At 41.6% G+C, this 16,474-nt stretch overlaps 1 protein-coding gene across 1 annotated transcript; it reads right to left on the bottom strand.

The window, feature by feature from the left end:
- Positions 1–1,522: 1,522 nt before the first annotated feature.
- kcnk18 (potassium channel, subfamily K, member 18) lies at positions 1,523–15,223 on the bottom strand. Its single transcript, XM_037781356.1, has 3 exons — positions 14,777–15,223; positions 13,791–13,934; positions 1,523–2,768 (listed from the first exon to the last, which is right to left on the bottom strand). Exons 1-3 carry the CDS (start codon positions 15,000–15,002, stop codon positions 1,936–1,938), a joined length of 1,203 nt encoding a protein of 400 aa, XP_037637284.1. The 5' UTR covers positions 15,003–15,223; the 3' UTR covers positions 1,523–1,935.
- Between the last annotated feature and the right edge of the window lie 1,251 nt (positions 15,224–16,474).

Below are 16,474 nucleotides of genomic sequence, written 5' to 3' on the forward strand. Positions count from 1 at the left end.
CAACTCTCATACACTCGCCAAGCGACTCCCTTTGAATTTGTTGACAAGCTGGTGACGTTAGGGTTATATAATTTAACGTTAGGGTCGTGCCCGCCGTCGGGCGGGGGCAAAGGGTACAGCTGGGGGAGGGCGGGGGGGGGGCGGGGGCATGCAAAGGTCTATGGTTGACCCTTAAATGGGATCAAGAACAACAATTTACTTACAGACCTACAGTATATCACTGCCAATACAAGTTAAATGTATTTACGTGTTAAATAAATGTATTAGTATCATTAAAACAGCTCATACCCTCACCCCCGCTGTTATTGTGAAAATGGTTCGGTCGAAACTGGACCCGGGAAGCAGCGAGGTCCACGCGAGGGGAGGGATGCGCACCGCACAATAGAAATGCGCCAGGAGAGGTCCGACGAAGATCCTTCCACACCGGGCGAGAGGCTGTCATTCACCGACCGACCCCACCCGTAAAAATATTGTTGGTTCATTATGAAATTGTGGCAGGCGTTATTAACGGGAAACACTGGAGCCTGATCCGTGTCCCTCCAGCTGATCGATGAGAGATGACGTTACCTCCAGAGGGTCGGACTCGCACGGATTCAGATGTCCCAAATCATAAATATAAATATGATGTAATGGAACTTCCAACTGTATATGATAAAGTATGATGATAGTGAAGATGAAAATGATAACGCCCCCGGACCTCCCTAGCTGGCTACAAGCTTGCTACTCCATATCCTTGTGGAAAGACCTGATCAGGGGCTCAAAGAATAACAGCCGGGGTACAGAGAGAACAAAGAAAATGAAAGGATCAGAGGGGCAATGACCACATTTCTGGCCAAAGACAAGTGTGAAGAAGCACCAGGTATGACAGGCAAAGCTGAACATACAAAGGTGAGGAGCTAGGCAAGACTAGCAAATAAAACTTGCTAGCGGGTTCATTTTTAAAGTTGGAGTGAAGATACTGGTATCATATAAAAGTGGCCGACCTGGAGTCGGGGTGGATGAGGGGCCCGATTTAGAAAGGCTGTTCCCCTGCCCATAATTCCTAAAGACCTGGTTAGGGTTAACAAATTTAAAATTAACAATAGACTAGGGTGACCAAACATTAACGTCACCAAGCGCTCTGCAGGTGAGGTTTGTTTACAAAGGAAACCTGTTAATATGCAAATGTTGACATTCTAATGTTAGTATAACTGGATAGTGCAAATTAAAAGTAGTAACCGACATTATTTGTACAAAACTAACTCATGAACGTACGTACACTCGAGCACGGGCTTGAAAGCCAAGAGATGGTGACAGAGCTCGCCGAAGCGTGCACGTCTGCTATGTCCTGCAGAACCACTCACATCCAGGTGATATAACTAGTTTTTAGGGAGTCCCGGTGAAGGATACTCTGGTTCCATTCTGCTTCCAGTTGACTATATGCTCGCGTTGACTCCAGAGAATGAAGAAAAGTCAGGTAAAATTGGAGCAAATATGATTAAAAGAGAAATGTATTCATCAAGTTTAAATGAATGAACAAAACTGAATTTAAAAGGAGTTTTATTTGATTTTTCTAGAAGGTAGTAAGAAATCCAGAGTTCTGACTTGTAATCAAATGCAGCACTGTCGTGTCCACCCTCTGTGGTGTTTTAAGGCAGTACAATTGCTAGAGTACCACATAGTAATACTCATTCTTTGGCAAAATACTGCAGCTAGATATGCAGAATTTCAAATTCTTCTTGATATGAATCATTTTGAATATCACCCTCCTTCACTGGGCAAAAGCGTTTGGCACATGCACACTTTTTTTATTTTGCTCATGCTTTTAACTGAACAGCCAGCACAAAGAACACACTGAACAAGTTCCCACAGACTCCTGTTTTGGACCTGTGTCAAAACCAGGACTGTGAGCTTGCACGACTCTTGGGACTTAAGGCAGAGATTCTCTTGGCGACTTCATTCGTCATTCTTTTTATTTCTGAAAGTCTTTCCCCTGCTGATGAACTTGATGCATTGGCGGTAGAAGCTTACTATTCGTGTTTGGCCTAGCTTGAAAGCCATGGACATGATGGCCATGCCGCCAATGAGGAAGAGTGAGGTAAGCATGAAGTACTTAGGGTGTTTGGGTACAATGTCGCCAAAACCGATGGTAGTGAGTGTGATAAAGCAGAAGTAGAAGGGGTCGAAGCCTGTGAATTCTTTTTCCCACAACGGCAGAATCAAACCGCCCAAAAAAATGTAGGCAAACACGATGGAAAGAATCAGTACAAAGGGTACATCCAGCATTTCCATTCCATCCCCTAACCCTGTGAAGTCCCAAATGGCAAATCCTTTGGGTGGCAGTGGCAGTCGGTCTAGCTCTGGGCAGGAGAGGGTTCTGAGCAGTGGGGTCTTTCTGAGTAAATTCTCCCTGGCGAGAATCTTCTCAAAGATCTCTTTGTTGTTTTGGAGCTGGATGGACTTGTGCCGTACATCCGCCTGGGTGCGCAGTACCTGCCGGATGTCGAGGGGTTCACGGACCACAACATCATGGCTGAAAAAAAAGGTACCGTCCTCCAGGGCCAGGTGGCTCGAATCCCTCGCCTTCTTCCGAGCCTTCCATGGTGACCAGGTGTGGGAGCGGGGGTTTTTACAGAGGTCGTGAATGTGCATGTAGGCTCTGGACATCAGCAGGGCGAAGAAGTCTCCCACATCGAGGATGACCAGAAACGTCAGAGGGATGCCCACCATGGCGTACACGACACACGCCACCTTACCAGTCAAGGTAACCGGATAGATCTCCCCATACCCTGCAACAACCAATGGAGAAAATGAACACTTTAGTACTATGAAAGAGGGACAACTGTAGGATTTTAAGACATCTGTGGCTTAGCTTGAGTCCTTGCAGGGGATAAGGACAATCAAGTATTTTTTTTTTTTTTTTTTAGACTGAAAAGAAAAGATTAAATGTACCAAAAATAATATTAAGAATAAATGTAGGCATTAATTAATTGGTAAAATGTGACATAAATTGATATTTGCTTCTTTGTCTATTCACCTTTATATTCATTCTCCATCTATCTACTCTTCTATTTAATCCTCCCTTTTATTTATTATCTTTAAAATGTACTTATTTATTTTTGCATTTATTTTTTAAATTCATTTTTAAATGTATTTATTCATTATTAAATTATGTATTTCCTCATTTCTTCATGATTTTACCCTTTGCATTTCCCCCTGTTTATTTCCCCGGACTTATTTATTTCTGTATATTTTTTCTTACATTTCTATAAACCTTTATACATTTCTTTACACAGTTGGCAATAACCTTCCAAGCATTTAAGTGTGAACGTTAACCTAGCCTTGATGCTAACCGGCACTACGAACAAGAGAGGCCCGGGAGCAGAGCTTTTGTTCCTGTAGTCCAAAGGTAGGCTATCTGGTCCGCGAGTGGATCCCGCAGACCTCTCTCTGGTTCTTTGGTGGAGGAGTCGGGCTTGCCGGAGGCTGCTTAGCGGCTGTGGGATAGAGCCAGGCAGTTGAGATTAAGGCAAGGGCCCGCAGAGCATGTTGGAGAACCAGAGGGAAGGTGGGAGGTCTGCGGGGTCCGTGCCCACAGCTGAGTATCCGCAATCAGCTGTCCTTCAGTGTCCACGCGCCCCTGGATGTGGAGCCTCCAACATGCTTTGCGGGCCCTGCTTCTCACCTGCTACGGCTGCCTCTCCAGCATCGGTAAAACCTCTAGATTTTTTTAAAAATAAAACATACAAAGAGTTTATTTTACACTCAACTATGATAATAGATATGTCTATCCTTGATATATATATATATATATATATATATATATAAACACCAGGTACTGAGAGGATGCCCACCTGATGTAGGCTGCCTGCACATTTACACTCACACACAAATTCATGTTGAAATAATTTTCTCTTCTTTGGTGAGGCAGTTAAAGGGGCATTAATACCAGAGTGGTTGCTAACTAGAGGCTATTGGTAAGTTTACTGGAACAACTGAAGCACTGAGCGGGCCATGGCATGCAGATGAAACTGCCATCAAAACAGTGGGACCAATCACGATAGTTTAGTATAAGCAGATACAGTATAGATATAAGGCGGGGTCAAGCCGCAGAGTATCTGCTCTCTCCTTGGGTGAGAATATGCAACAGCAGGTCAAAGGTACGTAAGGTCAGGGTTAGAGAATGGTCTTGCCCGTCGGAGGGCTCAGTAGATTTATGATAGATTTATGACACCTGCATTAACATGAATACTGGGTTTCCATAGGAATCCTCACCCAATCCAGTATAAGCATGCTAACAGGCAATGCATGCCATGTAAGTCTTAAAATACTTAGAAATGCTACTTTTTCAAACAATATGTACATTCATACAATGGCAGACAACAATGGATCTATATGCCTTGGCGCCTCGTCTTAAACCCTCATAATGCTGGTTGTGCAAGAGATGAATGAAATTCCCAACTAACATGACAACACAGAAGACAATGTGCCTCAAACTTCTAATAAGCTTTTTGTGGTGATGTAAAAAGCATTCTCCTCTAAGAGTGCCCCCTCTTCAGAGAGTTGTGGGCTTCCTGTTGCTGCTAAGCCATTAGCTGGCTTCCCTTCACCACTTAAACACAGTGGTACTTTGAGCTAAATGCTTAGTGCTGACGTCGTCATTACATTCATCTTGAGGGAGACATGAATGTGTTTACAAAATTTCACGACAATCCACCAAATAGTTGTTGAGAGGTTTCTGTCTTAACCAAAGTGGTCAACCAACTGATTGACCAGCATTGCCCTCAGAGCACCGCTAGAGCATGGCAAAAGAAATCAGAGTGGGTAAATACGTGTTCTAATCTCTGTTAATGAAAATGATTATGCTATTGTTATAGTGTTAAAGGGGCAATGTGCACGATATGGCCTGAATTTTTGTTTAAAACATTGAAAAAATGAAATCTGCAAGCAGCGATGAATGCACCTTCCCGCACATCGGGGGTACTGGCGGGACGCCGGTTGACACACCAGTATATTCCAGTGACCATGTTGCTGTATTTTAAGTGTAGACCACACAACAAAAATTTCATGAAAAGCGAATGATGTTTGTCACACATGGCCTACTTCTTGTGGCCAGTAGGTGGCACAGTTACTAAAAGTCAATATTGCTATGTAGATGTCCTCAGGCTGTTATGAAGCAGGTCAAATTTTGGGCATATTTGACCAAGCAGTCGAGTTACAACAGCTTGTTGTATAATGGCGAATCATGTAAATTATAGAATTTAGAAAAAATTTAGAAAAACCTCAAGATTTGAACAAGTTTTCATCACAAAGGTCTTCAGATTGTACTGACCAAATCTGAAGTTGATCGGGTTAAATCGGTAGGAGAAGCGTGTTAAAGTACAGAGCCTGGAAATGGCCAAAAGTTGACAGAAAAATCCCACAAAATTCAAAATGGCCGATTTCCTGATGGGTTTAGAGCATGGCCCCAAGAGACTTTTTTTAAAGTCTACATGTGATACATGTGTCTACCAAATTTCGTACATCTAGGTGAAATGTACTGCGAGGGCTGCTTTGTTGAAATTTTGTAGGGGCCGTTATCGAGCCCCCTTGCCACACCCAAGCACCAAAACGATAGTGAGGCGATAGTGAGTCACTGTAGCTTCCAGTATGCCCTCAGCCCAACATGAGAGGACCAAGAAGTAGAGCTGCACCGAGATGCCAATTTTCGTAGTGGCCAAACGGTGGTACTGCAACTTCCATGTCCGTCACGTGATGCCGTTGGACCCAAAAATACTTTTTCCCATAGACTTACATCGGGAAAGAGACGTCTTTAACTCATGTCACATTACAAAACAGCAGTGTTATTTTCAGTTTCAGCAGTTTAGTTGAGTTTTGCGTATTCTTGCCCTGCTGTCAGTTTTTATATAACTAATTACTGTTCAGTTTAGATTGTATGGACCCAGTAGTAGAGCTGAAATGCTGCCCCCTATTTGTTTGGAGCAGGTGGCTAGACATTATACACTGTGCCATTAACAATGGTGTTTGTCCTGAGGGTAGCACTAGAAAAGGCCATGAGGTCACTAAAATGTGGAAGGGTTATCCCATCACACGAACAAAAATAAATAAATGTGCGGAGAGGGTTTTGTATTTAGAGCCTCCTATTGGGACACAAACTTTACAGGGAAAAAAAGAAAACTCAAATAATTTACAAAAATATGTGTACGTATGTGTGGTGGTGGTGGTGGTGGTGGTGGTGGTGGTGGCGGCGGCGTAGTTGCATTGAGGGAAGGAGATTACCTTCTTGAGACATGAATGTACTTAACAAATTGCATTATTGCATTATGCATTATTAATTGCATTATTGCATTATGCATTATTAATTGCATTTCACCCACTCAGTTTTTATTGTGGAAATTTGAACATGATGTTGATGATACAAGTAAGTGCAGGAGAAAACATTGGGATTAATTTCAGGGGAAGATGAATATCCATACATTGAAGTCCATAACAATCTGTTGAGATGTCTTGCTCTGGAACAAAGTGTTAGACAACAGGCAGACTGCCCAACATCACCATAGTAATCCTTATATTAATGCTATCCCAATATGCCAATATGACAAAGGTGAGGCTACTTCAGGGATGTCAATCAACCAATGAAGCATCACCCTGCAGTGAAATATGTCTTAAGGAATGTTAACCCACCAAAGACAAATTCAATAGTCTGGGTCTTAGAGGGAACTTCTGGTGTCTCAGAATGGTCGAACTTTCAGATACTTTTCCAGCCAATTGTAAATTCTACTTGTTCGAAGAGATTAGAGCATTATGAATGGTCAAAAAAATATATTAATAATAGTTGTAGCCAATTAAAACACTCACAAAAAGCTCACGGTACATGAATATTTTCTTGTTATAAACATAAGAAAACAATATAGTTTCAAAACTGCTACATTCCCAAATGCTGTTTAGTCAGCAGGCCTCCATCAGAGCTGACAACCATGCGTTGAAGCACCCTGCTGCTTATTGCACCTGGTCCACTGTCAGCTGACAGCACGGAGACGCTGACATTCCTTTCCAGAAATATTCACATGTATTCAAGCAGGTCAAGAACAGACACTGGTTTATCACCTGTCACAGGTACTGTAAATACAGTCTGAGACCATGGCCCATGGCTGATCCCTGCTCTGTACTTGGTTGGTATGTGCTAGACTGCTAGACTGCTTGACTGTGGAGGAAGACAAATAACTCTGGATTCAGCTATTAGTGCATTCTACAACTTGTAGGACCTAATGATTTAAATAAGGGCTATTAGAGTGTTCGTACTGAGAAGTTGATTCGTCTCAAAAAAAATATATAACCGCTGAGTTACAGACGTCTTTTTCCCGATTTAAGTCCATGGGAAAAGGTATTTTTTGGGCCCAATGGCATCACGTGACGGACACAGAAGTTGTAGTACCGTCGTTTGGCCACTAGGAAAATTGGCATCTCGGGTGCAGCTCTACTTCTTGGTCTTCTCATGTTGTACTGAGAGCATACTGGAAGCTACAGTGACTCACTATCGCCTCACTATCGGTTTTTTTCTACGAAAATTGGCATCAATGACCGGCGCTCTTCCTGGGGGGCTTGGTATGTCTCCCAGAGCTGCCACCTGCTCTTCCTCCCGGAGAAGTAGTCTCCTGGCTGCAGGGAGGACGAGACAACGGTACGAGTTGTTTTCTCTGTTTCTGCCACTTTGGATTTAATCCAATAAACTAACTATGAAAACGTACACAGACCCTATACCTTCAGCGTGACTGGCAAGCCCTCGGTGCAGCTCTATTTCTTGAGGACTGAGGGCACACTGGACGCTACAGTAACTCATTATTGCCTCTCGAGGAATACATAGATATGGCAAACTTTTTGCCTATTTTGAATACAAATCAGTGGTTGATCCTCTCCCTGGCTGGACGCTGGATGCTGAGCAGTGGATACGCTCTCCTATTCTGCTCGCAACTGCAGCTCCACTGGGACAGTGGCACTGGAAGAGGAAATGAGGAAAAGAGCCATTACTAGGTTCCTGTGGAGTCTCACAGGGGACTTTATAGTTTTCTGATTTTCTGGTTTACAAGAAATCAGGAGATGGTCAATAATGGATCTGCTCATTGGACAGCTACATCATATAACAGCTTTTTTTCATGCTGTAACATCTGCTGATGCATCTAACATGCTACTGTGACAGACCCATATCTCCCCATCCCCATACATCACAGAAAATGCGAGGTTGTCATAACAGCCCTTTACAGCTATTCTCTGACCCATGCGCATGTTTTTCCAAAACTGCGCCAAAACCCTCTCAAAGACAGAAGGAATTTCCTGGATCAATAACTCATAACAGAAACGTTGTTAAAACACAAACGAGGGCTCTTTCTAACTAAAAGGTAGACAATGAGCTACAACCTCATTTTTATCAAAATGAGCCTTCCTCCGACGTCCTGGAAACATAACAGCGGTCTCTATGTGCAGCCGGCTGTGAGATGAGTGGTCAGGGACCGTCTACAAAGTGCAACGCCGAAAAGAGAAAAATATTTCAGTATTATACAGTGTAGTACCACCAAAACTACTTCACACATCAATGGTCTCCTCATAGTCATACTACAACACTTAAGCCTGGAGCACACAGCCCGCTTCATGCTCGCGTGACGGCAATGTCGCGTGTTGTTTTTTATTTCGGCGTCCATGTTAACAGGTTAGAGTGGACACACTGCCCGCATGAGACGCACGTCAGACGCGCGTCAGACGCACGTCAGACGCGCGTCTATTTTATAGAATAGAAGGCTCGCCTATTTTACACGCGAGCCGCTTACCTCTCGGCTGCGTCTCCCAGCAGCAACAGACAGTGAAGGTGATCTATTGACAGTATATGAACATCATACCAGCAAGATTACTACAGTTTCCATGTCTAGACATCTGTAGAATATGTCACTGACCATCAATATTTTACACTTCCTCTCTAGATTTCAAAATAAAAGGCCTCTAGCATTTTTAGTGCACAGAATCATGCATTCGTTAACACAATGCTTTTATTCTGAAATACTCTAAATAAAGCAGTGGTCTGCTTGCAGGTTTCCATCAAGTTAATATAGTACAGGCTTTTAATTTTGTAAACACTGTAGTAGTCATAGTAGAAACCCTACATATGCTATAAATATAATAGACTGGGTTAATAGGTTATAAGAACATCAGGTGATGGGCAGTATTTTTCCGATGCGCTCTCTCTCTCTCTCTCTCCCTCTCTCTCTCTCTCTCTCTCTCTCTCTCTCTCTCTCAACAAACACCACGTAACTTTATTGTTCTTTCTTTTAGAGGTGTTATTTAATTTTTTTAAAGATATTTAATAATAATTTTCGTTTTCTAAAGGTTAACAAATAACGAAACAGTTTATTTTGCTTTGTTTTATAATAATAAAAAAAAAAACACTTTACTTATATTTATCATTCTGAAATACTTCAGGTGTTTTTCTCCAACAAGGCGCAGTTCAGCAACAAGGTGGTGAAAAGCTCCAAGTTGCCTGAGATGTCGGAACATCAGCATTTATAATGTAAATTGCTGTCCCGCCCAGATGTAAATTAAGTCGTTTTCGATAAAAGCCGCAACCTGGAATGCTGTAGAACAGGAACCCGAAACCCCCTGGAAATGTTGTTTAAAACTGTGCCAGTCAAAGTGAAGAGGGATTGCTGTAGGCTCTCTCTTACTACTAATGTATTTATTTATTTTTTTGTATTAATATATAGCCCACAGAAATCCCTCTTCACTGTCAATGAAGAGGGATTTATATATATATATATATATATAGCCCATAGAAATCCCTCTTCACTGTCAGGGAAGAGGGATTTATTTATATATATATATATATATATATATATATAGCCCATAGAAATCCCTCTTCACTGTCAATGAAGAGGGATTTATTTATATATATATATATATAGCCCATAGAAATCCCTCTTCACTGTCAGTGAAGAGGGATTTATTTATATATATATATATATATATATATATATATATATATGTATAGCCCATAGAAATCCCTCTTCACTGACAGAAAAGAGGGATTTATATGGGCTATATATTAATATTTATGTATGAATTTATTTGCTTGTTTTTAATAATATTTACAAATTACCACACAGTTCTTACCCTTTTTTGTCTTAAATAAATATAAATCACATTTATTATGAAGTTAAATGGCCATTAAAAGGCAAACTCTATGTAGAAAGAAAGGGCTGTCAGCAACAGCAAAAACACAGCTGACAGGTAGCTAAGACGCTCCCGAGACGTGGGTAACTCGCGTCTAGTGTGAACACCCTAGGTGGGCATGACGCGGCCACGACGTGACGCTGCCGTCAGGCGAGCCTGAAGTGCGCTGTGTGGCCCGGGCGTAAAATATTGATGGTCAGTGACATATTCTACAGATGTCTAGACATGGAAACTGTAGTAATCTTGCTGGTATGATGTTCATATACTGTCAATAGATCACCTTCACTGTCTGTTGCTGCTGGGAGACGCAGCCGAGAGGTAAGCGGCTCGCGTGTAAAATAGGCGAGCCTTCTATTCTATAAAATAGACGCGCGTCTGACGCGCGTCTGACGTGCGTCTCATGCGGGCAGTGTGTCCACTCTAACCTGTTAACATGGACGCCGAAATAAAAAACAACACGCGACGTTGCTGTCACGCGAGCATGAAGCGCACTGTGTGCTCCAGGCTTTAGTTTGTAAAAAATGTGATTTTTCATAACTTTGGTGAATTTTTAATTTGAAAAATATTCAATAACTTCACTATTATAAAGTGTAGTGCCACCAAAATGTAATCACACATTAATGGTCTCTTCCTGGTTATACTACAATTGGTTTAGTTTATACATAAGTTTGCGCACTACAATGGTCTTCATGGCAACGGTAAAAAGAAAAAATTTCAAGTAGTATCTCAAGTATTGATTCAAAAGAATTATGCAAAATCATATTTTTCCAAACTAAGTGTTGTGATGTGTGAAGTAATTTTGATGGTACTACACTGTATAATATGGAAGTTATTGAATATTTTTGTGGCAACTCTTTTCGGCGTTGCTCTTTGTAGACGGTTTCTGTCCACTCGTCTCACAGCCGGCTGCACATAGAGACCGATGTTACGGCTCGTTGTGATTAAAATGAGGTTGTAGCTCATTGTCTACCTTACTACGGTTAGAAAGAGCCGTTGTTTTTGTTTAAACAACATTTCTGTTATGAGTTATTGATCCAGGAAGTTTGAATCTGTCAATATCTTTCCAACTTTACCGAAGTCAAAGACATGACTGTCAGGAATGATTGGAGGAAGTGCCCTATGAAGTAACTCCGAGTTAATAAAATGTTCTCCTAGGGTTCTATGGGGGCTCCGTACAAGTGTTCTTCAGCAAATGGACGATAAATTGGCAGCATAATGTTTAGCAAACCCAAACAAAAACGCGGCGCTCAAAAGAGGAAGGATAGAAGAGAACAGGATAAGTTTACTGCTGAACTGATGAAAATAGATACGTTTTTTTTAATAATACTTTATCGAATGCTAGCAGCAATCTTGACGTGCAGCCGGAGGCTTACGTTAACACACCATTGCCATGTAGCTCCATAAGTGAAGCAGCTGTTTTGGCTCAGCCGCGACCCCCTTCTCCAGCTGAGCAGAAGGAGTGTTCCCTGTCACCGCGGCCTCAGGGGAGGTCCTACAAAGATTCCCCCCACAGATAGGGGGACTCTATGACTCAAGAAGAAATAAACAATGCTCCTTTTTTTTCCTGTTATCTTGGACACCACTCAAGATATTTCCAAAAGAGATCAGCTGTGTATAGATATGTAACCATCCAAAGGGATGCAAACAACATCGCCAAAAAATATCCCGATAAACGAGGATTTCTTGGGTTTCGAGGAAACACATCAGCCTGTGAGCTGCAGAAGAAAAATCCTGGACAGCATAGAGAGTAACGCATTTGACCTGAGCAAATTTCAGGCCAGGAGCATGGAGATGGAGCCGCTTGCCAGATATGTACACTGTGCTGCACACAAACCTCAATCTGACACTGGATGACTGTAAAAAATATAAGCAGAGATTCGCCAATTTGATGATACTGTTGAAGCTCTCAATTTTTCAGCCAAAGTATTAAGAGACGATCACTCCTTTCATCTGAACTCTCAGAGCATGGTAATGTTACCCTGAAACGTCTCTGCCCCACCAGGTGGTCCTCGAGGTATGATGCCCTCGCTTCCCTTAGATACCGGTATGTAGATATCATGAAAGCTCTAACTAAAATCGCCCTCGTCAGTGAAAAGAGGGGAGGAACGGGATGAAGCTACAGCCCTCTAAAAAAAACAAATGGAAAAGTTGTCCTTCATTTTTCTAGTCGTACAACAAACAAAAATACTGGAAAACGTTAATGCGGTGTCAAAGAAGTTGCAGGCAAGAGATAGACATCCAGCTGTCGGTCTCCTCCAAAACACATCCAAGCCCTATCTGCATACTGAAGTGACTTTGACCGGGTCAAGCGTACCGCTCAGAAATCGTGCGGGGAGATGGGGAGCATAGAGATTTAAATCAATACAAATTTCAGATGTTTGATAGTTGGAGAGATGAGGCTGTGGTGGTGCTTTGAATCCAGGGCAGGCTATCAGATTAACGTTGATGAATGTGGTTGCCGGTCTGTGGTGCTGATCAGACTGGTATGTAGGATGGCAGATGCTTCGTCGGCCTCTCTGTGGTGACGGAGCATCGTCTGCTTTGCAATTGTCTGAGTTGAGTGGCTGTGTGTGTCCGTGCGTAAGCGCGAGAGTGCGCTCATGTTTGGGGCAAGGGAGGACTGACTGACTGAGTCACTGACTGACTGACTGACTGACTGACTGAGTCACTAACTGACTGAGTTACTGACTGACTGACTGACTGAGTTACTGACTGACTGACTGACTGACTGACTGACTGACTTCAAACGTTTGGTAACTAATTAGAGACAAAAGTTAAGTTATACTCCAAAACCAACTCATCTAAATGAAGCAAGTTTGTTGAAGACTAGATGAAATATGTACCGAAAGACACACATATACACACACACACACACACACACACACGTCTTAACCAGCACAAATGTTCCTACATTGTGACAGAAAAGGATATACGAAGAGTGAAAATTGCACAAGTTTAAGAGAAATTTCTAATCCAGCTTTTAGGTCAGTTTTGGGCCCAATTCCAACCCGGCCCCTATACACCCTCTCCCTATACCAACTTTCACTCCGTTCACACGCAGGGTCCACCATATTAAGTGCCATCCCAAACCAGTCAGCGGGGAGTGGAAGTGCAACGCCGTTTTGTGTTCGTCATGGAACACGCTCTGCTCAAACTAAGATAGACCTTTAATTTATTCTACTTTATTGTCACACAGATGTCCACAACTCAAAGTAAACAGATTGTATTTAGGATCATATATCACCTTGTTCAGTCTAGAAAGTGGTAGACATGTTCATTTCATTGTAGTGTTGTGTGTATTTACAGTATATATATATAAACAGTATATATAGGGTGTGTAGGGGACAGATTGGAATTGGGCTGTAGAAGACAAGGAAAAAGAAGCGCTGATCTGTTGTCAGGTTTCATATGGACAGCTGGACAGCCGCTCCTGTCACTTTAAAGCTCCCAGAGATTCCAATAAGAACATGTCAAGAACATTTTCCTATAGTTTTGATGACAAAATGTGTCTATCTGCAAATTCAGCGGTTCCCTTTTAACTGTCAATATATATGAGCCACCAGCCAGCAGCAGCTCTGCTCATCCTGTTCACTCACCAACTGTAGTGAACACAGTGCAGCAGAAGAACATGGAGCCAAAGAAGTCCCATCTGTCAGGTCTCTGGAACCACACCGACTTGAACCCATGCATCACATCCTCCACCTCCCGCACTATGTCTTTATGTGTGCATGAGGCGTTATCTGAAGATAAAGAAGGAGATGTTTAGATATTGTTGAGCAACATTTTAAAGATGGTACACTGTAAACAATTGCTGTTAATTTACAGCAGGATTTCAACAGTATTAACCTGTTGTGGCTAAAAACAGTGCTTTACTGTTAATACAAAAGAAAACCTGTTAAATTACGCTGATAGGCCATTTTTTAACTGAACTATAATGCATTCTTAAAAAACATCACTTTACTGCTGATCAACTGTCTAAAGTATCATCAGTAACAGTTTCATGCAGTATTTTTTTAATTCTGGGACCTGATCTGCTCATGTGAGGTTTGTACATTATACATGATTGTAAAATCAGTGAATGAGCTTTATTGTTCTTCACTCACATGTTGTTATGGTTTGCATTCTGTGCTTGTAGCCAGCTATAGACAGACATTTTGGGAAAAGTGTCAACAAGTCTATTATAGTCTTTTTCCTAACAAGTGCCTTTAATTGTATTTAGTGTGACTATTCCTATGTCCTGTAACCTGCTAAGTCTATTCATCTAGGGCAAAAAAATAATGTTTATTAAAATGTATGTAAAAAATAAATAGTGCATTAAAACAAACCAGTAAGATAATGTAAAAGAAACGTGAAAAACAGCTATATAATGTATCTTTAAACAGTAAATTACCTGTAAAATACTGTGAAATGAATACAAGAAAACAGTTCAAACTGTTTTTCTCATTAACAGTACAAAGCTGTAAATTTCAGAGACAGTATAATAATGTTAATTTTACAGTAACATAAAGGCAACCCTGCTGTCAGTTCTTTACTGTTATTTTACTGGGAAATTCTTAACAGTGTGTTAGTAGTGGCCACTTACTGGTGTGATTCCGGACGGCGTTGACAATCAGTCCCAGGAAGTCGTGGTACTCCTCTTGCTGAAGAGTTGACGCGCTGCCTCCTTCGATGTACTCGAACATGAGCCCACCGAGCGCTGCGTACGCGACCAGAGACAGACACAGCAGAAGATGAGGAAAGAGACGATATAAACGCGTAGCGCATTTTCTGAACTCGGCTTTAACGCTTCTTCCTTTCTTCACCGACATCTTCTTCTTCTTCTTCTTCTTCTTCTTCTTCTTCTTCTTCTTCCTCCTCCTCTTCTCTCTTCAGTCCGTGTGGAGAGCGTCTGTGCGTCCGTCAGCTCGGCGTTCCGCTCCAGCAGTGTGCGCGGAGGCTGCTGAGGCAGCAGACGCACCACGTCCTCCAGACGCTCATCACAAACAGTGCGCTGAGGCTCCGCGGGGAGTCCCAGATGGACTCTATTAGTATTAGTCTCTGACTGCCTGCATGGTCCAGAAGGAGCCTCACAGACACTCTGACAAACATCATTAGACCAACAGTAGGGTGATTACTTTTATCTCAAAATAAAGAACAAAAAAGTGAAGAACCAAATACAGCATTCAAAATCCCAATTCAAGTAAAGTACAGAAGTATTATCAGGAGAGGCAAAGGGGCCAATGACAGGAGAAAAAGAGTCTGTGCTTTACACAGACAGAGGATGGATTCATATGGAGAGGGATATCTGGATATGATGGATGTTTGACCTCTTCAGGTGCTCTGAGGCTTATTTAAATACAACCGTCTGATGCCTCATTGGTGGAATTATACAGCTAAAATGTTGTGGAGTACAAAGTACAATATTTTCTTCTGAAATGTAGTAGAAATATAATGTACCATAAAATGGAAATACTCAATTAAAGTACAAGTTACTCAAAACTGTACTTAAAGTGGTAATCTGGAAGATCTTGGAAGTCCATTTTATGAAGTATACTAAAGTAAAGTTCAAGTATATTTCCCCCAAGTATACTTAATGTAGTAAGTATACTAATATCAATGTACTAGTATATTTGTAAGTTTACTACTTCAATACTTCTTGGGACTAAATTGGCCCACTTTTTGGTTTATAAAAGTACACTTCTAAGTATACTATAAATGTAAGAATAGTAAACTTTACCAGTTTACATCTAAGTTTTATTTTGTTCTAAGCTATACTATAAGTATGTGTTTTTCTTGCATGCCTCCACGGTGAACGGAGAATTAAAAAAACATACAAAATTCTTGAAGATTAGAGATGATTTAGAAACTCTCACACACTTAAATAAGCTACTCTATCAAAAAGTAAGCACAACTACAAGCCAAGTATTCTTTTCTGTATAGCCTATGAGGCAATAACACTTAATTATACTTTTATAAACTATATCTTGATCAAAAGATTAAGTACAAGCCAAGTATACTTAAACTTTTTCTGTATACTTCTAACTGTCATAAGCTAAGTCCGTCACCCTACACCGACCTACCTCAAATACTCAGACGACACAGCCATTCTTGCCCTACTCACAGACATCAACTCTGCCCTGGACTATGACAACACAGTTGCTCACTTCACTCAGTGGTGAGAGGACAACCATCTTCACCTCAACGTCAGCAAAGCAAAGGAAATACTAATCGATCCCACCTCACCTCAGCACCCTGTTATCATCAACGCCCAAACAGTTGAAGTAGTCGACAGCTTCAAATA

This window comes from Sebastes umbrosus, chromosome 10 (genome assembly GCF_015220745.1).
Source record: "Sebastes umbrosus isolate fSebUmb1 chromosome 10, fSebUmb1.pri, whole genome shotgun sequence".
Lineage (NCBI taxonomy): Eukaryota > Metazoa > Chordata > Actinopteri > Perciformes > Sebastidae > Sebastes > Sebastes umbrosus.